General features: G+C 30.1%; 2 protein-coding genes across 4 annotated transcripts in view; one reads left to right on the top strand and one right to left on the bottom strand.

Annotated features, from left to right (window-relative positions):
- LOC134721059 (histone H4 transcription factor-like) overlaps window positions 1–24,682 on the top strand; it is a 43,555-nt gene that overhangs the window by 12,405 nt on the left and 6,468 nt on the right. The window contains exons 6-8 of the mRNA XM_063583767.1: window positions 17,505–17,582; window positions 18,865–18,985; window positions 23,842–23,977. Coding sequence (XP_063439837.1) covers window positions 17,505–17,582; window positions 18,865–18,985; window positions 23,842–23,977 — 335 coding nt within the window. The remainder of the gene's footprint in view (window positions 1–17,504; window positions 17,583–18,864; window positions 18,986–23,841; window positions 23,978–24,682) is intronic.
- LOC134721058 (estradiol 17-beta-dehydrogenase 2-like) lies at window positions 478–14,279 on the bottom strand. 3 transcript variants are annotated; one of them, XM_063583764.1, is made up of 7 exons: window positions 13,949–14,279; window positions 10,595–10,918; window positions 6,149–6,361; window positions 2,795–2,983; window positions 2,224–2,361; window positions 1,452–1,565; window positions 478–947 (listed from the first exon to the last, which is right to left on the bottom strand). In XM_063583764.1, the coding sequence occupies exons 1-7, from the start codon at window positions 13,986–13,988 to the stop codon at window positions 715–717; spliced, it is 1,251 nt and encodes a 416-aa protein (XP_063439834.1). In that variant the 5' UTR covers window positions 13,989–14,279; the 3' UTR covers window positions 478–714. The 3 variants fall into 3 exon arrangements, with proteins under 3 accessions (XP_063439834.1, XP_063439835.1, XP_063439836.1); XM_063583765.1 differs by lacking the exon at window positions 13,949–14,279 and adding an exon at window positions 11,930–12,190; XM_063583766.1 differs by lacking the exon at window positions 13,949–14,279 and adding an exon at window positions 11,833–11,947.

The following is a 24,682-nucleotide window of genomic DNA, read 5'->3' as shown; positions in this document are numbered from 1 at the left end:
AAATAAATAAGCTTCATTTTGAAACACAAACAAAAAATAAAATTAACAATATTCATCTCAGAATGAAGGTTGTGTAAAGGCACTCAATATGTTTATAATTCACTTAATCAGTTTGAAGACAAACACTTAACATTTAATTGATTTAGAAACTAGAAGTGTATCTCCAAATTTTCTTTTTTTCTTTATTAAATTGAAAATTGGACTATAAGGAATGATTTATTTTACCAAGTAAGGTTCTTGCTTGTTTCTTATTGTTTTTTTACTTCTTTGAATTTCATAATTTGATAAGCTCCCTTTGTCGCCATCTGTAATTGCTATAACAGTTAAGTATCTGTTTGATATGAAACATGATTCTTTTTTAAATTCATTTGAGAAAATTATTTAACAGATATTTAATCAATTATAATTATTATTTGAATTTAAATGATTTGAAAATTTTGAATAGTAACAAATTCAGTCTTACAATATATAAAATTCAGTCTTACAATATATAGACAATTAAAACAATACTGTTTTAGCTGTTCATCAAATCCATACATCATGTGTGCGGCTATCCAATTATCACAGCTCTGTTCTTGTTATAAATTATTTATGCACCAATTGTTCTTGTCCTGAGGTTACAATATTTTGATTAAACAGTCTTCAATCAATCATTCAATGTTTTGATTTAACGGCACTGTTGATATTTTATTGTCATTTATAAACAACTGTTAATCAGTGACATGATTTAGGCTGCGGTGATAAAGCTTTTGGTACAAAGTCAAACCAGTTTACCATTATAGACATGACTCTGTCTCCAATACAGGATGGTAGATGCAGGTAGAGGAACGGCAATGCCCTTGAAAGTAATCCACTGTAATAATGAGACTTTGGACTGACTGACAATAGTGCTAATTTTATGTTGTCTAAAATTTCAGTGAAGTCTGGGTTCAGATAAGCTTCTGGATCTGAAAAGAGAAAACATGAAAATATGACTATTGAGTTTTTTTTTTACAGTTTTCCTTTTCTTTATTTAGTAGATCAAATTACTGTTTCAAATTCTGGAACATTTAATTAACGTTTTTTAGTGATATTGTGATACTGATTAATTGAAGAAATATGCAATTTTAGTTATAATTTGATTGCAAGCATTTTCTCCTTTGACATAACAATCTTCTTAGTTCTGACATTGTCTACAACAATGTTCAAAGTCATCATGACCAACAAATATTGTTTATATGTTGACAATAACAAGTTGAGATTTTAAATTGCTTAGAAAATGTCAGTGCAATTGAAAGTTGATAACAGTACTGAGACTTATTGTGATATATTTATTTATAATTTTAATTTGAAGGAAAAGTATCAGAAATTTATATCATTCTTACATTGATTTAGAATAACATGAATAAGAAAATAAAAGTGTGATTTAAAAAAAAATTATATAGAGAAAATGGGAAAAGAATTAGATATACCTTTAAGCTTATGTTTAATGTAAAAACAGTCTTTGCCGTAATTTTCTTTGACAGATTTACTTGCCCCTTTCCACCACCTTTCTGCCACTGCAGCCTTGTCATAAGCCATAATACCTAAAAATTTCAAAAAAAAATGTTTATGAAAAAAAATGGCATAGGAGATTGTGTAGATCTCAAACTTACATTGCCTGTTTGCAGTTTTAATTTATATTCATTGAATTTCTTTATAATTGCAATACTATTTGTCAGTTTTTTATTGAATTACTTGAGAATCATAAATGACTATCTTTGTTCATACTTCAATTCATACTTAATAAAAAAATATCTAGTTCAGTATCCCTTATGTACCTTAACCCAATTTTTATTTGTAGACAAACAATTCGTTCTGCCATGCTACTGGGCATGTGGTTATTTTGAAGAATTAACAGAACTTTATCCAATTAATCATTTGCGCAGTTTATAGATTGCAGAGAACAATGCATTTTACATCATCTTTATTTGAGCTCTAGTGGATAGCTATCTCATTGGTAATCTTACCACATTTCCATAAATGTATTTTAAATAAAGACCTGTTAGTTATATATTATTTAATTAAGTGTTTGTATTTTTCCATAACATCATGATCATGGAAAATTTTCCTTTATGAGTCCATATCACAAATCCCTATAAAATTACAGAAATTTAATATGATTATAGCTAACTTGGGTTGATAATTAGCCTACATATATCTAGTTGTAAGATTCTTGCTTCATAAGAAATAATTATATTTAACCTGTTTTATATCCACTAGGAATGATAGTACAGACTTTTATCTTCCACATTTTGAATTCATATCTCCATACTTCTGACATCGTAGCCAGTGCCGACTTAGAAGCACAGTATGGTCCCATTAGTGGTACAGGTGCCAGGCCTAAAAGTAAAACATTGACAGTTTTGTTTTTCTTGTTGGCGAAAATATGCAATGAAATTATTTGATAGCAATGCAAAACAACCACCAAAGGAATTTTTTAAACAATTTTGTAAAGTTAAAAATGAACTTAAGTCACTTTCTTGTATCAAATATTAAATAACTGTGATATATTACATGTATTACTAAGATTAAAATGCAAGTGTTGACATTAAATATAGCATTGACCAAATTGCCAAATTGTAGTTTGTATCAATCAGTCAAAAAGCCAATTGCATGGCATAAAAAAAATCCTTAATTCTGACCAAATTAAAAAAAATTGGGCTGACCGCACTTTTATCTTAGTTATTGTCATCATTTGTGAAAACTCTTGGTGAAATAATAGAAAATAGCCAGATTTTTTTTTTTTTGTGTTTCACCATCAATCAATGCTTACCACAGTTGCTTGCTACATTGACAATTCTGCCTTGACTTTCTCTGAGTAGAGGTAGGAAGTGTTTACACACAGTCACTGGTCCTAGGTAATTCACAGCTAATATTTTATGAATGTCTTCTGTTACCATCATCTCAACATTACCAATAAAACATATACCAGCATTGTTAATTACACCCCATAACTTCATACCTGTCAAAATAGATAAAAAAACACATTGTATAAAAAACTATAATTTCATACCTGTAAATATAAACAAATACCAGCATTGTAAATACTGTCAAAATAGATAAAAAAACACATTGTATAAAAAACCTATTATTTCATACCTGTAAATATAAACAAATACCAGCATTGTAAATAACACCCCTTAACGTCATAACTGTAGAAATAAACAAATACCAGCATTGATTATTACACACCATAACTTCATACCTGTTAAAATAAACAAATACCAGCATTGTTAATTACACCCCATAATTTCATTCCTGTCAAAATAAACAAATACAAGCATTGATGATTACACCCTATAACTTTATACCTGATAGAATAATTAAAGAAAATTGTAGGTAAAAAATACATATTGCACAACATTGCATCTCTTTAAGAATATTTCTTAAAACTTAAGCATATCAGATAACATAGATCTATGTTGTCAATGGTATATGTAGGTGTCTTGGCTTTGCTGTATGTTGTGAGCCATTTTGTTCATCAGTGAATGTCTCTAGCAAATGTTAAAATGAAGAACAGCAATGACCTATTTAGCCATTTTGCTCATCAGTAAATACCTCTAGCAAATGTTAGCATGAAGAACAACAATAAAACACTCTTGAATAAGTCATTTTATGATTTTTTATGCCCCACCTACAATAGTAGAGGGGCATTATGTTTTCTGGTCTGTGCCTCCGTTTGTCCGTCTGTGCGTTCGTTTGCTTCAGGTGAAAGTTTTTGTTCAAGGTTTTTTTTGAAGAATTTGAAGTCAAATCAACTTGAAACTTAGTACGCATGTTCCCCATGATATGATCTTTCCAATTTTGATGCCAAATTATAGTTTTACCCCAATTTCATGGTCCACTGAACATAGAAAATGATAGTGCGAAGTTCAGGTTAAAGTTTTTGGTCAAGGTAGTTTCTGATGAAGTTAAAGTTACATCAACTTGAAACTTAGTACACATGTTCCCTATGATATGATTTTTCTAATTTTATTCCAAATTAAAGTTTTGACCCCAATGTTCACGGTCCACTGAACATAGAAAATGATAGTGTGAGTGGGGCATCTGTGTACTATGGACACATTCTTGTTTTTTTTCTATATTCATCCTCCATGCAAAGTGCCCTTTATAATATATATATAAGTTTTTTGTCAGAACTTCATGAACTAAAGCATTAAAGACATTTTCAAATTTGTTAACATATTTTAAACAGTACTTTTAGGTTATGACCTTAAAGTTCATCAAGATAAAGTAGTTTAGAAACCTTTATGCAGTTTACAATTTGATAATAGTATAAATACTTTGACTTTGTAACTTTCAATGTTATTTAAATTTATCACAAGTTCAAGATTAAGTTTGTTTTTAATGTTGTACAGAAGTAAAAGGATATAAATATTTACGTTTATTTAGTAGATAAACGAGTAAACTCGTGACAACAATTTAACCCAGATTTAGATTATGCAGGAAACCTTATATTGATGTAAATGTATTAAAAAATCAATCACCTGAAAATGATTTTTAAGTAAAATTTGATATAATATAAGTGGTATGATAAATATATAACAGGAAATTCTTTTTATATGGCCTTCTTAAAATATATGAAATAAGATATTAATCACTTATAAACCACATTTACAAAAAACTTGACTACATGTATGCTTACACATTGAAAAATCAATAATTCATAAACGCTTAAAATTATGAATTACTTATGTTTCTTGATTAAAAAATGTTGGTACAATAAAAAGTCTACAGTTGTAAAAGCAAAAATAGTCTGTAAGAACTGCACAAAAACATAAATATGGATATATATGACCCTCACAAACAAAAAAATGATTCTGATATATATTTTGGAATTTCTTTCTTGATATTATCAATTCAGTATGAAGTTATTGCTTTGATATATAAAATATTTAAAGAATCAGTAGTAAATTTTTGTATTGGAAAAAAATTGAATCTTTTTCATCTTTGTATCTACGTTTACTCATTCAAAATCATCTTTCCATTCAAATGATGTATGTTTTAACTGACAATTGAAATATACATTGATCAGTTTGGTTTTTTTTAACTGCAAGATAATATTATTTTAATGAAACAAGAATGGCTTTGTTTTATTTTACAATGAATTTGATTGTATTGAGCTTACATTTCAAGGTCGTTCTGTGTAAATCTCAAGGACATGTTTTTACTTGACATTTCAAGGTCATTCTGTACAAATATAAGGACATGTATTTAGTTAACTCTTTAAGGTCATTATGTACAAACATTAGGACATGTATTTACCTAACATTTCAAGGTCCTTCTGTAAAAACCTTAGGACATGTAAGGTTTATCTGTACAAACATAAGGACATGTATTTAGTTAACTTTTTAAGGTCATTATGTACAAACAATAGGACATGTATTTACCTAACATTTCAAGGTCATTATGTACAAACATTAGGACATGTATTTACCTAACATTTCAAGGTCATTATGTACAAACATTAGGACATGTAAGGTTTATCTGTACAAACATAAGGACATGTATTTACCTTACATTTCAAGGTCATTCTGAACATACCAAAGGACATGTATTCAATTGACATTTCATGGTCTTTCTGTACAAACCTAAGGACATGTATTTGCCTGACATTTCAAGGTCATTCTGTACAAACCTAAGGACATTTATTAACAGACATTTCAAGGTCATTCTATACACACCTAAGGACATGTATTAATCTGACATTTCAAGGTCATTATTTACAAACCTTTCCACCTTTGACATGTATTAATCTGACATTTCAAGGTCATTATTTACAAACCTTTCCACCTTTGACATGTATTAACCCGACATTTCAAGGTCATTATTTACAAACCTTTCCACCTTTGACATGTATTAATCTGACATTTCAAGGTCATTATTTACAAACCTTTCCACCTTTGACATGTATTAATCTGACATTTCAAGGTCATTATTTACAAACCTTTCCACCTTTGACATGTATTAACCTGACATTTCAAGGTCATTATTTACAAACCTTTCCACCTTTGACATGTATTAACCTGACATTTCAAGGTCATTATTTACAAACCTTTCCACCTTTGACATGTATTAACCTATCATTTCAAGGTCATTCTGTAAAAACTTTTGAACTTATATTTACCTGATATTTCAAGTTCTTTCTGTACTAAAGCTGCAGCTGTTTTTATCTGACTTTCATCGCTTACATCAAGTTGAATTGTTTGAAGTCTTGATGAACAGGAATTCATTAGATCTTGTTTTCCTTGCCCTTCATTTTCCAAACAGCCAGCATAAACTTTGAATCCTGCCTTATCTAAATATTTGGCTAAAGCTTTGCCAATACCACGATCACAACCTGCAACAAATGAGTTTAATGATATAAAAAAATCATTCTTTTAATATTGTTTAGTAAAGAATACTTTATATATATACATGTTTTCTTGCTACGCTATTTTCACAAATATCAAGTTACTTTTAAGTCTATCTTTGCTTTGTCAAACAGATTTAATAGATATGAACTATATACCAGTTAACTGATACTATAAAAACAGGTACAGTTCAGCAGTAAGTCTTATACAGATATTTTTATATATATGATTCAAAATCAGTCATGAAACATTAATGAGTTAATCATTTCATCTGTTAAGTATATCTGGATATCACATTCTTTTTGTTCTGGATTATAGATAATGATAAAAGTGAGGTTCTTCTCTTGTTTCAAAGTCAGGTGCTTGGAAACCCATTGATATTTAGTACAGCTAAATAATTAAAATCTGGCTGATGTTTCACGGCATCAGCAGGTGCAAAAAGGGAACCGTATTTTCCTTTATATATATATTCAGATAATATCTCCAAAGACAAAATTAATCAATGAAAAAATAATAAAAAATGGAAGTGGAAAGTTGAAATTGTTTGAAGAAAATATATAAGTTACTTCAAGTTTGAATAAATGGAGGTGTGGTATGTATGTCAAATGAGACAGAAAACCATTAGCAAAAAAGCAAAAGGCTCCAGAGAGCAACACATCTGCTATCTACACTTAATTTTCCTTTAAAAAAAATACCAGTTTGGCAATTATAGTTCAGTCAAACATAACAATAATTGTTCACATTAATTAATGGGGATTGACATGCGCCCATTCAAGGTCATTCTGTACAAACATATCAATTATTTCCTAATTTAGAAGATATTTTAAAATCGCCTATTTTAATGATTATTTTTGGATGTCCAACTCATGAAAATTTACAATTTTTTACATTCTACCTTTTTCAGTGTCAGGCATGTTATAAAGCCCCAAAAAAGAAGCAGACTATCAGCATGTTTTGGGGTCTGAGAGAAATTTGAATGTAAAAGTTCTGTTGTTTACACACACTAGTTATGTCAGTTATCTGAAAGATTATAAATGTCATTCCAGTGCTTTACCTCAGCACAGATCTAATCATTATATGCACTTCAATTTTATACTTGCATTTGGGAAAAAAGGGGGTGGGGTGAGGATGTCTTTTCTATCCCTAGAGCTTTCGTAAAATGATCTTTTTTCAATTATATTGTACTCAGTACAACTATATCTTTGTAGAATCGATGCTATATCTCAATAGATCTAAGTAAGAATTTCTGTCTTATATTGTACTAGACAAACTCTTGACCCAAAAGTCAATTTTGATTAATAGTAAATTAAACAGGAATTGTATAATGGTAAACATGTATTAAGCCATGAAGTTATAAGGGTCAGAAATCATATAAATTGGTCCAACTACAGTTAATGTAAATTCTGATATAGATTAATTTCTTTTCTTTTAATTTGGTCAAATAATATTTGCAGAAATGAGTAAAACACCAATTGTTGAAAAATTGACAATTTTAAAATTGAATTTGCTTGTATGTCCAAGATACATTTATATATAAGCGTAATATCTTAAGAAGTTGTAGTCTTTGATAATGATTATAATAAAACATTTTTTTTTTCAATACAGTAAACAATGATTTATTCAGAATTATTGCATACGTTTTTGTTGCAATTTTGAAGAATAAACAAAATTGCTAGTTTATTTATTGCGATTAAATGAAACACTTCATACAGATATGTATCACATATCAGAATGCAAGTTCTTATTACTGCAATACTGAAGAAGTTGCATTTATTCCCATCAATAAAAACCTGAAAATTTCATGATTTACAGTATCTAATTTTGTTGAATATGGTAAAAAATTGACCTACATTTCTGGATTTGAACTTCATAAACACAGTTTATAGATAAGACTTCTCAATAGATAACCAGAGCCTAAGAAACAGGTTGGGTTGCAAAGTGTTCAACCCTACTTATTCTGAACATTTAAATTTCATTTTATGGAGGTATAAGTCACTTGTTAGATAATTTCCATAAAATGTCTTTGAAAAGTACAAATGTTTTGTTTTGCCATAAGTATTTCACAAGTTTGTTACATGTTGTTTACGTGTGAATTCTTGCTATATATATAGCTTCTGAGGTGACAGCTGATATTAATAGTTTTCTTGTTGCTTAAATTTTTATTTCGATGCTTTGACACATTGAAATAAACTATTATTGTTAGTCTCACAGGGATTACATACATATGTACTATTTATATCTATTTATATTTTTCCCTCAAAAAAGGGGGGACTGCCCTCCTGCCCTCACTGCCTACATATGCGTTATGATCTTAAAAAGAGGATTAACTCTACTGATGTTTTTGGGTCTGGGTGACAATTATTTGCATGTCTTAAATTTTTCCTAATAATACATGCCGGGTAGTTAATAAAAATGATAGTTTCAAACTTTGCAGCATTTGTGTTGTAATTTAGGTCGAAGTAAAAGATATCAATTTGCAACGTAGTTGCAGCAATGGGATGAATTAACAAAACTTCAATTATTTGACTAATTCTAGGAAACTTGATCGTAATGACGTTTGTCAAATGATTATCTACGTCATCTATTATATTGTTTATAAAGGATTAAACCTATAGTGTAGTATACAACTACGGTTTCGAATCTTGTTAGAAACTTCCTTATTTACTTAAAACAGTCATGTGACAGTGGTACAATTGTGGTAAAGATTTCTTATCATTGATCCACTTAAAGTTCAAAGTAAATCCTTTTAATTCTGTGGTTTTAGTTTTTTAATTAATCTTATTTACAAATGTCCTCTTAAGGCTATATACCCTTGATAAATTTGTTTCTTTAACATTGTTTATCAACGATGTTGATACATTTATTTTGTCTTTTTGGCATCTTTATAGTTACATATCTTGAATACCTTTTCATGAATTTTGTAAAAAGACTAAGCTTTACAAATTACAAATTTATAGAATTTTGTGAGAATTTTTTTTGTTTATATTATACTAGCTTACAAGTTGACTGAATTAGTTTGGGGAGGGGATTCAAACTTCTGAAAATATCAAGCAAACATCAACAAAGAAACCACTCACACACTCACGTCTATAATTTTAATAGTCTATAAGTCAGTATCCAGACTCATCTTAGTTCGTTTCTGTGTGTGTTACATTTTAATGTTGTGTTGTTGTTCTCTTATATTTAACGCGTTTCCCTCAGTTTTAGTTAGTAAACCGTATTTGTTTTTTTCTATCGTTTTATGAGTTTTGAACAGTGGTATACCACTGTAGCCTTTATTTCATTCTCATATTTTATTTTCAATATTACCAGGATACTTATTTTTACAAAGTGACCTCTAAAAGTGCTTATTTAGCAAAAAAAACCATGAAAAAGCACACACAGTCATATCTGTAGTCTTAAAATACTCTAGAAGTTAGTCGGTTTCCTTCATTTTCTTTTGTTTATTTATAAGTAATCGTTTTGCTGAATGGGAAAGGGGGGGACTAACTTCTTGCCCTGGGCTCCTACATCCTTTAGTTTGTAAAAAACTTTTAAAATTTATATAGTTCTGTCCATATCTTTTAAAAAAAAATTAAACACTTACATAACTTAAGCTAATGAAAAATCAGCAAAAAAAGCCTTTGAGAAATTTATTTAATTCAGTTATGCAATGTATTATTGAAGGATTGATTTTTAAAGAAACTAAGTCAATGAAGTATATGTTAAATAGAATTAATTTAACAAAAAGTCAACACCATTGAGACAGAAGCCTAATGACAAATTAAAACAAAGTGGTCAACTAGCAATTTCCAAAAATTGAAGATATAGAATTCCTCAGTTTGAAAAGAATAAAAAAGTACCTTACAATAAATAACCTCAGCTTAAAGAACAAAAAGATGGATGCATAGATGTTATGATATGCTGTAGTAAGTGATAATATTAAGAATGGTAAAAAAAAATATCCATTTTTGTGATCTTATTTTTTGTACAAATTATGCAAGTGGTAAGTTTATCACAAAAATTGCAAAAATGAAATACAATTTCTGGTAGCCCATAACCTCTAGCAAATATATACAACTTCTCTATGGGTATTTTTTATCTAATTATTTCCATATTACATAAATTGATAATACATGTTTACTTTGCTAACTTTTACTCTAAACTTTCAAGGCCATACTTGTATATATTTCAAAACAAAAATTGTTATAACTGGCCTAATGTTTTAAATTTAAAATTACCTGTTATGATTATAGCCTTATTGTTGACTTGGAGAATAACTGGTGCCAGCTGTAGATATGACACCATAATCCCAAGTAAAAGTACCAGGCTTCCTTGAAATCCCAGTCCATATTTGACCACACAGAAAGCTAGGCCTGCTAAAACCAATAGTCCATTAATGTCCCTCATTCTCAGTTGTACTGTGTGAGATTTGTACCAGTGTAAAACTACAGTTACATACAGGAGGAAGATAGAGATAGAGGCAGTAGCCCAAGACACGTTTATCATCAGGTCCATACTGATTGCTTTCAACTCAACTCTTTGCTGTATTTCTCTCACCATTCCTATTGAAATATCACAAGCAATCATTTTAATAAGGAAAACAACAACATTGAATCATGCCTTATTTGAACATAATTCTTTTCTTTGTTTTAATATTTGATTGTCAACATAAAAGTTGTGACATCATATTACCAGTTGGTCAGTTATGTTAAAGGTTATTATTCTGGTCAGTGACCAGATATCTAAGACTTTGTATATTAACACATATTTTAACACATATAGTCTGACCCATTTTGTTATGATTTATCAGCTGGTTTTGATTAAATCTGGACGAAAGATGAAATTTTAGTACGTGATGTCAGTTTAAGTTTGGAAATCACGCAATTTTTTGTTTGTTTTGTATTTATGTCATTCAATTACATTTATAATTTGGAAAAGGTCCATTTTTAGGTAAAAACCATATAAGGTCACATTAGAGGAAAAATAAAGAACTGAAGAAGGCCAATGGCCAAAACGTCTTGAAAAAAAGAAAAAATGGTTTATTTATACAATTATATGAAGTATGTTCTCATTGGAATTTTGAAAACAAGGATGAATAAGTTCTGTTGGCACTTTATAGTAATGGAGAATTTTAAGTAACCAAAGCATTTCCCCCACCCCTGCCAGTTTCTGAATATCAAAGTCCAAATTACATTTTTTTACTTGAAAAATCAGTAAAATAACAAATGTTGAAAACTTTTATATCTAAAGGTATTTTTAAACTTAAGTATTAGTCTATAAGCTTCATATGTTTATTTGATTTTTAATGCAATCTTAACATTTGTACTATTAAAGAGTTATTTCCCTTTTATATACATATGCAATATCACATTCCTCAATATGGTTTGCTTGATTTAAATTTGAAAAGAAACATACTTTAACCTATAAACAGATTGTATTATCAATAAAATTGTGATTAAATAAATAAAAACGATACCTGTATTTTGATAATTTATTTCATTGTACAGTTTAGATGTCCAGTTTTATTTGCATCTTTCATTCCAACTTTATATTCCTTTATGTTTTCATTTTACCTTAGACTTGTCCAAAGTCATCAAAAAGTCTTTCAGTAAAGAGGCTTTTCTTTGCACAATTTTATTTCACTATCTAGAAAAGTTCCAGTCATCAAAAAGTCTTTACGGAAAGAATTCAGCTCCAGTCTTAGAAGTGGGTATTTATACCATAAGAGAAATATGTGTCCATACGCCAGAGTTTTTTGAGTGCACTGTACTATCTTTGACATTAAGGTGACTGACATTGGTTATCTATCTGTCAACACCTGATATATATATAGCTGTATGGATAAGCTGGTCAGTTAATCTCATTAACATCATTTCAATTATAGACCTAACGTATCCTTCAAGGAACTGTATTTATGTCATTCAATTACATTTATAATTTGGAAAAGGTCCATTTTAGGTAAAAACCTACCAAATAAGGTCACATGAAAAAAGTAAATTTAAATTTCTGTTCAGATCTAGGCTAAGCTGAAGAAACAAAACTATGAACACATTCCTCATTGTAAGAAATATGTGAAACTTTAAAACATCTAATAACTAAAATTATTTTACAAAGTATGACCTTGACCTCATTTCACACTTTTGGGAGTTTAGTGGAGTTTTCTGGTATCCTAGTACTAACTAACACTACAGTTCAAAGAGATTTCAACTTCCATATTAGATTTATAAGAAATTTTACTCGATAAGTGATCCCTGGAAACCCCCCTTTTTTTTGGACAGACAATGCATTTGAAAAGGATGTACTGTTGCCCCCTCTCCCCTTTATTTTTTGTGGGGATTGACCTCCCCAATTTTATTCTGGGTTGGGACCCCCTTTTAAAAATGACTGGATCCACCCCTGTTACTGCTAAAAACTTCTTGGTTGAATTAATGATTTGTCGACTGTTACGCTATTTAAACATCTAGTGCAAGTTATTTGATGCATATTGAGGAAGACCAATGCACATTATTTGGCCTGCCTATTTTAATAAAGAAAAGTAACGAAAGATTGGTTTAACTGTATTAAATAATGCTTATGTTATTAATTATAAATATCACTTGCCTCTGTCAATTAATTCATCCATGATACCAATTCTTGTGAATTTTTGAATGAAACAAAGTTTTTACTGTACTTCTCAAAATGAAAGTCCTATTTCAGGATATTGGTAATCGTTAAATCAAGATTATTACATTAGATAAAATAATAACAGCTCTGGTATAACTTATTTATTAATTTATTTAATATATTGATCAACATATTTACATTTAAATTATAGAAAGGAAACGAAAACGTAAAAACATAGAAAATCAAGCCAAAAATGAAACCACACCAGTTTAAAGCAAAAAAAATCTAACCATTTTCCACCCACCTATCATATTGTTTTTTTAAAACATATAAAACATGTTAAATATTTATAAATAAAAAACATTTAATTTTCTGATAGCAGCACAAGGTTTTTATGTGTTGGATTGATAACATGTATAACTGAAGATAACTAACTTTTGTATGGTTATAGTTCAAAATGGTTGGTTGCAATTATTTAGAAAATAAGTTATATATTGGGAATTTCACACTATTTGGCAATCAGACTTTAAAAAATTAAAGAAAGACTTCATTACATGCCTTTCATAATGAATAAGACATGTTTTTAAGATTCTGCATTTTTTAATTTTATGTTGGGCCTTATTCTTGAATTATTATGCAGAAAAAGGGGTAGAAAATTCTTAAGAAATTTCAAGAGAGTCATTATTTTAACTACAACATCTGTGGAGCTGTATTGAATTTAAGGGTCACAGTTAAATTCAATAAACTGTAATATATAGGTATATATACCGTGCAATCTGCCTAATCCTACACCTGAGTATTCAAATATCCTGCTTTAACTGACAGATTTTCATGGTCCAAAAAAATTTGCATATATCCTTGCATAAAAAGCCTGAGTATTCCGACACCCTGCTTAATCTGACATTTTTTTTTCTGATCCCCCAGTGTTTCAAATAACACATGGTAAACTGTAAATTTATAGAAAAAATGTAAAAAAATGTGAGACTTACCATATTTGATAGAATTATCAGAATCAAACAATACTGTCATTTTGACTTGACTTCTGGATACAACTATATATGATTTACGTCAGTATAGTATTTGACATGAAGAGGTACCATCTGGATCAACTTCCTGTAAAACGGTGGGAGTACACACTTTGTTGTTTATTTTCTAATTAAAACATTTGTGTTGACAGGATGTTAGGGTATTATACTTCTTGTCATCTTGCTGTGTATTGATGTGTCCTACATCCAAGGCATCATTGGTACTTAGGGTTCGTGTAAATATAAAGATTTTGGTACATTGACGTTGGTTCTAATTGTTCTTTTGAGTATTTATCATAATCTCATTGTAAACATTAAGTATTGATGTCTACGGTGTTTAACATCAGTGGACGTCACGTTTGTCAACTAGCATCTGAAAAAGAGAACAGTCCTGTCGTGCTTGTTGGACTAGTGACATACTCTTTCCTGATTTTTTTTTTAAAACTTATCCTCAAAAGAGACAAGTCCTCTAGTGCTTGTTGGTCTAGTGACATATACTTTTTCCTGATTTAAAAAAAACTTATCCTCAAAAGAGACAAGTTATATCAAGCTTGTTGGTCTACCATACTTTTTCTTGAAATAAAGATTCTAAACTTATTATCCTCAAAAGGGTAACAGTCTAATCAGCCTAATTTCAACATCAGAAAAGGTGGTGCTTGTTGGTCTTGTGACATACTTTTCTCCTGAAATAAAGATTCTAAACTTATTATCCTCCAAAGAGTACCAGTTTTTTTGCTTATTTTGCTATTGTATCTACTGTTGAATTGCTGGAGTAAGATTTCAATCAACTTTTGGGAAATAAAGCTGTATATTCTTGAATTTATATAAAATTTAAAAAAAAATATTTGCCAAATTGATTATTTCTAAGTACCAAAAAGAACTGTTTTAAATTTTGATACTTGTATTATATCATTAAACTATAGCTATAATTACTGTAAAATCAGAAATTATTATAGGCATTTATTATTTTGATTATGTCATTTTAGACTAAAATGCAATTTAATTTTTTGCCATATTGAGAAAATCCTTGTATTATCCTTTATAAAGAATTTCAATAAGCGAGTTGAAATTAATATTGCAATTATAACCCCGTTCAGGCTGTTGTATTTTCGCAATAATGAAAACATTGCTATAATTTCTGAATTTACAGTACTATGTAATGTGAGAATATTTTTTTATTTTTTTTTAATGTGAGAATATTAACATTTATATGCAAGTGCAAGTCCCATGTTCATTTCTCATTCAAGGTTAAGATATAGTTTGGTATTCTTCATTCAAAAAACCATTATTAGAATACGATTGCTCTTCTAACATGTATTACTCGTGTTTTCTAATTATGAACACAAAAAAGCAATAACACAATTTTCACATCAATGTAAGAATTTGAAGCATAGAATTAATATATACTATAAGGTGAAAATCTTTTGCTGTTCTGAAGTAAAGTTTTGTTAGTGCATGTGTACTACAGAAATTTCTGAAAGGGTTGATCAGTGGTATGTTCAGTAATCTTTGTTTTATTTTACTATCAAAGTGTTCCGTATGGTTTTCCAGAAAATGAAACGATTTGTTGATATATTTTTTTTAGGGAAGCCAGTCCTTTCACAAGTAATGGATTAATGGTTTCTCTTTGAAATATTTTGTTTTTAAAATAAGTATATTGTGGTATGATTACAAATGAGAGAACTGACTCTACCAGAGTCCGAATGACGAAGAAATTAGCATCTATAGGTCATGATAGGGCTTTTAACAATGTGAAAAACCATTACCTCATAGCTATATATAACTGCTCTGAAACTGCAAATGCCAAACAATTGAAAAGAGAAAATTAACAGCCTGAAATATCAACAAAACAAGAAAGGAGACCAAGTCATGAGTATGACTCATAGTGTAGAGACCTCTTAAGGTCAGCTTTATCACGTTTTTTATATGACAGAAAACAAAAGAAATGATTTCATTTAACACATAGAGATAAGGTGCTAATTGTGATGTAAATTATTTTTTGTCTGACATTATTACTCATCATCCTTATGATAAATATCTATAAACCTAACTTGTGAGGACTTACATACTGTAGATACATTTTTTTTTTTGATACTGGGGATCCAGCCATTTCAAAAAGGGGGGGGGGGGGGGGGTTGTTCCAACTATATGCTCCCATTCAAATGCATTGATCGGCCAAAAAAGAGGGGGGTTCCAACCCATGGATCTGTCACTGGGATTCATTTATTTTCGTGGGTACCAATTTTGTGGATTAAGGAAAGCTTACATGTTTGTGGATATTAAATTTTTTTGTTTTGCCAAATTTGCATCCAAGACAGGGAAATTGTTATTTTTTGAACTTTTATTTTTGAGTTTGGCCTGTACCCATGAAATCCATGAAAATTGGTATCCAACGAATAATAATGAATCGACAGTACCATTTTCGTGGGTACAGATGAACCACATATATTCAAATGTTCAACTAATTACATATATTCTATATGCTGTTTATGCACAGATTGGCTAAACAACAAAATCAAATATCCTTGAAAATGTAAATTTTCCTCAATCTAGGGAAATTGATACCTTCCAAAAAGAAAGAATTCACGGCTGAATTTTTTGTTCAGTGTTATAAATGTTCCCATCAGAATATGATATTGTACTTCATCATGTGAAATTAACATTTTTACCTCAGTGTTATTGTCCTAATGATGAATACATTATAAAACCATATGACATTATATTTTCAATGCAGTATTACCAGTGTGTCCAATTAATGTAATATCATTTTGTACTTTTAAAATTAGGTCACATCATATTTGTTTAGTCTAGTTTTACCAGTGTTTGCTTTGAAATATTCATATCATTATATTTTCAGCCCAGTTTTACAAGTATTCCTATTGTTATAATCATGTGATATTCTATTTTCAGCCCAGTGTTTCCATTGTAATAATCATGTGACACTCTATTTTGAGCCCAATGTTACCAATATAATAATCATGTGACATTATTTTTTCAGCCCAGTTTTACATGTGTTCCTATTGTAATAATCATGTGACATTCTATTTTCAGCCCAGTGTTTCCATTGTAATAATCATGTGGCTCTATTTTCAGCCCAGTGTTACCAATATAATTATCATGTGACATTATTTTTTCAGCCCAGTGTTCCCATTATAATAATCATGCGAAAATATATTTTCAGCCCAGTGTTCCCATTGTTATAATCATGTGACAGTGACAATATATTTTCAGCCCAGTGTTACCAGTGTTCCCATGGTTATAATCATGTGACAGTGACAATATATTTTCAGCCCAGTGTTACCAGTGTTCCCATGGTTATAATCATGTGACAGTGACAATATATTTTCAGCCCAGTGTTACCAGTGTTCCAATGGTTATAATCATGTGACAGTGACAATATATTTTCAGCCCAGTGTTACCAGTTTTCCCATTGTAATAATCATGTGACAGTGACGATATATTTTCAGCTCAGTGTTACAAGTGTTCCCATTGTAATAATCATGTGACATTATATTTTCAGCCCAGTGTTACCAGTGTTCCCATTGTAATAAAAGATTCTCTTCAGAGAGATTACTCAGAGATCATGTTAGACATCACGGTAATCCTTCAATAATTATTACAGATTAAAAGATTATAGTCAATTTAGAGTGCTAAAAGATTAAAAATTGTAGAAATACACAACAGTCCAAAATCAAAAGATAGATAGATAGATACTTTATTCTCTGAAAACTAAATATAAATTTACACTTCATTCTATGAAAACTAAATATAATTTTACAGAGAAACATACAATATAAATAAAAATACAATATTTGAGGTAAGCGTTCAGTACATTAATGTACAATTCATACATCTTTTATCCTAATTATTTATTTTAAAAGCATGACATCACAATAACAATTCTGCACTGCCACTACAACAGTGGTTTGAAATTTGTTGTGTGTTACTGTCAAATATGAGAGTTAATCTGTAAGGAAACTATTTCCATTTGTTGAATCCTGACGTAAGAGTGCAACTTTTACCAAATAAAACAATCAGTGATGGTTTTATACTGAAATTCCTATGAGAAGTCCTCAATCAAAACGAAAACCAAGTTTGTTTTGTAATTATAAGCAGATGATTAGTTTTCCGTGAACTTATGTCAAAGTATCTTAATTATGTGAATGGTGGTTAATATAAAGAAAAATGAGTTGTGATATTATTAACATGAGACAACTCTTCACAAGAGACACAAAAATTAACAACTTTATGTCACCGTACAGCCTTCAACATTGAGTAAAGCCCATACTGCACAGTCAGCTACATAATCCCCGAAATGACAAATGTCAATCAATATAAAGAGAAAATTAATAGCCTAATTAATGTACAATTACAATGAACAAAAAACAAAAATGTAACTGAGCAACAAACAACAACCACTGAATTGTAAACTCCTGTTTTGAGACAGGCACATACATACAGAATGTGGTGGGGTTCACATTTCCTATCTGCTGCTTATGAATATGAATATCTAGTTCCTGAAATAAAGACAAACTTTCTCCTTGCATAAACTGCAAGAACATAAACAAATAATCTCTTTGAATAAATGTTCATTCAATCAATATGGAAAAGATGCTGTAAAATTAGTACAAAAAAGTGTGTGAAAATTGAAAAGTTCCATATTGTGTTATGCCAGTGGTTAGAAAACAGATTTTTCTATACATTAGTCATTAAGCCAAGTGGTTAGTATAACAAGCTGAATTTGGCTTTTTAATTTAGGAATTTGTTTACATAGATAATCTCAAGGGAAATAACTCTTGATCAACTGGTTACAGAGGAAAACTATTTGTACAAGGGAATGAATGCACAGGATTTAATACTATACTATTTTATCATTGTAGTCAATCAATACAAGTGTCCTTGTTGTGAAATGACCTGTCCAACACCATCAAGTTTGAAATCCCACCTTCGATATCGTCACACCAACGAAAAACCATTTAAGTGTGATCATTGTGACTATCGGTAAGATTTTGTTGAAATATGTTTAGATAATTTTTTTTGCTTGTAATAGATGTAACACATAAAACACATTGCAGATGAATTATATGTAGAACCTTGTCATATATTGTCAGCGAAATCATCAATGCTCTAGTTGTAGTAAAAGTAAAATCACAAAAATACTGAACTCCAAGGAAAATTCAAAACAAAAGTCCCTTATCAAATGGCAAAATCAAAAGCTCAAAACAAATCAAGCAAATGGATAACAACTGTCAGTATCCTGAAATGGTACAGCCATTTTCTGATGTCAGATGATTCATGTGATTGAGGATGTAATGAAGTATAGCCTTAAGGTCATGGTACAGTCTTCAACAATGAGCAAAGCTCACACCCTTTGATAAATTATCAAGTTTGATATGAAGATCCGGTAGAATTTCCTCTTTATAATATGAGCCGTCCATTTTTGACTGCATCCAAAGTTGCAGATTGCAGGACAGGGATTCCTGTCTGGCAGTGATGGCAGAAACTAGTTTTTGTATAAATCTTTCAGAAGGTAAAAGACCTTCATACCTTGTATTCAGATGCCTTTCATAGTTTGTATCATACTTCCATTGTCTCCAACTTCATTTTTAAGGTGATCCTTTGGTGGCCTTCGGCTCTTCTGCCCTTCGGTCAGGTTGTTGTCTCTTTGACACGTTCCCCATTTTCATTTTCAATTTAATTCACCTGATTTAGGTTTATAAACTTTGCCTAGTGCTTGGAGCACAAAAATCCTGCTCGAAACATGAAACCTTACATTAAGATTGGTTGATTTTTGAGTATGAGTACAAATAGCTAACTGTAAAGTTTTATGACTTCAGGACCAAGCTTGGTCTCCTTTCATAGATCAGTCAAAGATATGATAAGATACCAGAACTTTGATTAATTAATTTGATCTTAAAATCAGATCATCAGATTAAGCTTGACATAGAAACAAGTTGGTCATACCAATATTAAAGGTGATAATCATATTATTAAAACCTCTAACACATATTAACATCTTAGTTTTCACATCTAAATTTGACCTATAATATTTAAGAAATAATTGTTTCACCTCAAGCTCTATGCTCATATATGTCAATGTCTTATACTGAGCTTTAGCAAGGGGTAAAATGTTAACAAATTAAATGGGTTACCCATGTTAAAATAAGCAAAGAGCATTGCTTGATAGAATAGGAAAATTAAGAACATCTGTACTTTGAAGGTGACCTATATATTATAAAGATGATGTGGTATGAGTGTCAAGGAGACAATTCTCTATAGTACACTTTAAAAGACAACAGTCAATTTTGATGTGATGAGCCCAAAATTTTATGGGAAAGCAACTGCTTGAAGATAAAAAAAAAATAGAAAAAATATAAGTTTAATAACTTACTTTAAGATTTTTTTTATCTAAATGTTCATTTTGAACTCTGGGGTTGTTCAATACAGCTGACATTGCAGTGACAATTGTGCCATCAATTATATAAAGACCAGGATGGAATAAGAAAGAAAAATATTAAAAATGTTATTTACTTTGAAAATGATGATTGCTTTATACATGTTATAACATTAGTGTTTTAGGAATTTGTAAAGGTACTCTTTAAATGAACTAAATTTAAAATCATACAAGACTAACAAAGGCCAGAGGCTCCTGACTTGGGATAGGAGCCAAAATGGGACAGGGTTAAACATGTTTTTTTTTATACTGCAACCCTCCCGTCTGAAGTTAGTTACCCTTAGGTAGCAATAAACAGTTAGGAAAAAATATCAAAATTAGCCCTCATAAATTTTACCATCCCCTTTTCATTGCTTTCTTGCAATATTAAGCTTATTATTTGTGTCATATGTGTGCATATGTATGGAATCAGAATCTTCCATAGATTTTATATCCAGTATATAAAATGGTAAAATATAGTTTCTTTTAGGTGTAATTATTGAACAAACTGCATTTATTTGCTGTAAAATATTGTAAAAAGGGGGGAAAATATGTCACATATTTCCCCAAAATTTGGCTAAAAGTAGAATTTCAATCACCCGAAGCTGTTTACATATATCTTTCAGTTAATCCAATGAATGTCTTTCGTCTCATTTTTTTGTAAAATTGCGTCATAAACTTCGTGTAGAAAAAAGTGTTTGTAAACATTACATTAATTTTTGGACTGATGACCTGTCTAGCTATGAAAATACGGAGAGTCAAACAGAAAATAGCCCATAAAACATGTTAAAAATAATCTTGAGGTTCTTATAAACCATCTTTGAAGGCTAAATTAGTACCTAGCTGTCTTAAAATGAATTTTATTACACAATAACTTTCATATTTGAAAAATCCATTGGGGCCAAAATGCGAAACTTAACTCCTAACTGTGTATTGCTACCTTATATTCTAAATTGACCATGTTTTTATACCCCCGCTTTAAAAAAGGGGGGTATACTGTTTTACCTCTGTCTGTCCGTCCGTCAGTCCATCCATCAGTCTGTCTGTCAGTCCGTCCGTCAGTCAGTCCGTCCCATGAATATTTTTCGTCGCATTTTTATCAGGAACTACAATACAAAGATTTCTGAAATTTGGTTTCAGGGTTTATCTAAGTCAGCTATACCGTGTGATGCGTTTTCAGATTGATCACTTGACAACTTCCTGTTTACCGAACACTTGTATGATTTTACACATGATAGCCAAGTTGAAAATTATTTTGTCGCATTTTTCTGCGGAACTACAATCAAAGGATTTCTGAAATTTGGTTCAGGGTTTATTTAAGTCAGCTATACCGTGTGATGTGTTTTCAGATTGATCACTTGACAACTTCCTGTTTACCGAACACTTGTATAATTTTACACATGATAGCCAAGTTGAAAATGTTCGTCACATTTTTCTCAGGTACTACAATACAAGGATTTCTGAAATTTGGTTTCAGGATTTATATAAGTCAGCTATACCATGTGATGCGTTTTCAGATTCATCACTCGACAACTTCCTGTTTACCGAACACTTGCATATTTCTACACTATTAATATTATCCACTTGCGGCGGGGGTATCATCAGTGAGCAGTAGCTCGCAGTTTCACTTGTTGTTATAGAAATTTATTTAATTGTCATGAATTGTTTTTTATGCAAGTTTTTTTTTCAAACAAAATCATAACAGAATGAAAATACATGTTAGGTTTTTAAATAATATTTGGTGTATGAATTTATTACTCATGTAATTAAGACATGCTCATAAAAGGGTCTAACTTTATAACTTGAAGACAACTTCAAATATATCTATAAATATTTAATTACATGCAGTACATATGTTGTTTGTGTTCTAATTTTGTGAGTAGGCAACACATTTTAGAGTGTCAATTGGTGCTTTAAATTTGATTTTAATGATGATTGAGTTAAAACAAGTAAAACAAATTGCAACTTTAACTTTGCATGTGACATAACTTTAAAAATTGTCTATATTCATCTATATTTGTCAAGTTTTATTATAAATAGTCTTATTTTCAACACCTGATGTAATTTATAAATTGATAAAATCTTTTTATTTTCAAGTGTTTTTGTTCACCCACTTACCTACAAATACTTAAAAATGATATGTCATTGTTAACTCCCAACTTGTGATGACTGATCTGTCAATTACTGGTGATCTGTTCACAGGACATTAGTAAGTTGTCAGGACTTATTTCAGGGGTCATATGACCTTTTCTCATCACTCTTTTTGTTTACAATTGTTTATTGTTAAACATTTTTTCAATTCCTAGTATGCCTTTATTGGACCAATTCAATTCAATTCATTCAATTCAAAGCTTTATTTATAGTCGGCATGTTACATAACAAATAAACATGAGCTCTCTGAGCTTTTATAACCGACAAATAAAATTGAGAATGGAAATGGGGAAAGTATCAAAGAGACAACAACCCGACCATAGAAAAAACAACAGCGGAAGGTCACCAACAGGTCTTCAATGTAATGAGAAATTCCCGCACCAAGAGGCGTCCTTCAGCTGGCCCTTATACAAATATATACATACATTTACATGATAATACACAATACAAATATTAAAACGTAAAAGACATAGAACATACATTTCATGCACATTTAGTCTGCACTATTTAAATTCTATACATTATACACATGCATAAGCATATAAGCACTAAAAGCAAACGCAAAAACTAAAGCACAGCATTAAAACATTATAAAAAGCTAAGCAAACAGTCACAAAAGCAGCACTATTATGTTTCAAGCTTTAACATAAAATAAATAAAACTAAGCAAATGCATTGCAATGGCATGGACCAATTTGAACTTAATATTTTAACACTTCCATAGATGAAATTTTTTCAAAATTTTCTTCAACTTGAACAACATAATGTCCTTACGCTGTACACATTAGTAAAATATTATTAGGTACAATTATGTGTGAATTACATATTTGAATACTACAAATTTAAACATTTTCCAATGATTTTATTATTGAAAAAATTGTTACCGACCAGGTTTTGTCAACTATAAAAAAACTGGCATTTTATTTCATAGCATAATTTGTGTGGAGCTTTTCCTGAAATCATTTTACATAAACTCACATTTTTGTCCACTGTTTAAATTACCCAATTCATTAAATAAATGGTTGCAAAAATTATTTGCTTTACCTACCTAAGTTATTATTTGTATATTTGATGCCCTGACTATATTTTCCATCTTAATGTGTGATCTTAATGATGAACGTTGTTTTTAACCTGTGACTACCCGTTCCAGTCTTGCATGGTCATTATTGTTACAAGATGGTATGTATGTAGGCTTTGTCTTATATTCGAATTCAATACAATGGAGTTCATTGCTGACTTTCACAAAATATAATGTAATTTATTTATTTTTTCAGTGCCAAAACATTCTCTGATCTAAGAAAGCATGCTGAAACCCACACTGAAGCTCCATTCACTTGTCATTTTGCTACTTGTAAATATGTAACAAGGTCCTTTGCTAGTCTGACTAATCATTTCAAAAGAAAACATCAGGTAATATCATAGGTCAGTCAGATACTCAAAACACCATAAAACATAAATAAGGTAAGTTTGAAAAACAGACAGAAACTCACAAGTAATTGAAGAGTAAGTTAAACTCAAAATCAGTACATAGTCAGTAATCTCCATGTATTTTATTCACAATCTATGGTCCGTATAATGTCAGTAGTGAAACACTTTAAAACGAGTTTATTGCACACAGGACTTTAAACAATGAAACACAAACACATTGATAGAGGATGTCATCAATAGCAGCAGACCTGACGTCATGAATCCCTTATGAAAGGAATAGGTTTGGTAAGGTCCCCAAATGGCCCCCTTTTTAAGCGTGAATTTCAAATTAGGATTTATTGACCAATATCACAATAAATTATAGCTAATACAGTGACTAGATAGGAAATAAGCCATGTAACGTTTTATTATGCCTTCACAAGTTGTACTCCTATTAATTTTACACGAAAAAATCAATGAAAATGGGTAAATATTCATAGACTTTGGACAGAAAACATAAAGCGCATTCATCAACAAAAAAGATCTTTTAAAATAATGTTTGTGAAGACATTTCACATGTCTTATTTGGATAATTAGTTTGTTGATGCCTGAGCTCTATGTTTTCTGGTCCTAATTTTTGTTGAAATCAAGCCAATTTTGATGAATTTCACTAAATTCTTTTATCTTGAACTTTTTGGGATGTAAAAT

The sequence above is a fragment of the Mytilus trossulus genome, chromosome 6 (genome assembly GCF_036588685.1).
Source record: "Mytilus trossulus isolate FHL-02 chromosome 6, PNRI_Mtr1.1.1.hap1, whole genome shotgun sequence".
NCBI lineage: Eukaryota > Metazoa > Mollusca > Bivalvia > Mytilida > Mytilidae > Mytilus > Mytilus trossulus.
Note: the sequence above shows the minus strand (reverse complement) of the source record. Positions and strands in the feature narration are given on the sequence as shown.

Coding starts and splice junctions, on each gene's coding strand:
- LOC134721058 (XM_063583764.1), bottom strand. CDS start 13,988: ATGACAGTATTGTTTGATTCTGATAATTCTATCAAATATG. Junction 6,362..10,594: donor TAAGGCTATAATCATAACAG/GTAATTTTAAAT, acceptor CATTTGTTGCAG/GTTGTGATCGTGGTATTGGC. Junction 2,362..2,794: donor CAATGTAGCAAGCAACTGTG/GTAAGCATTGAT, acceptor TTTTACTTTTAG/GCCTGGCACCTGTACCACTA.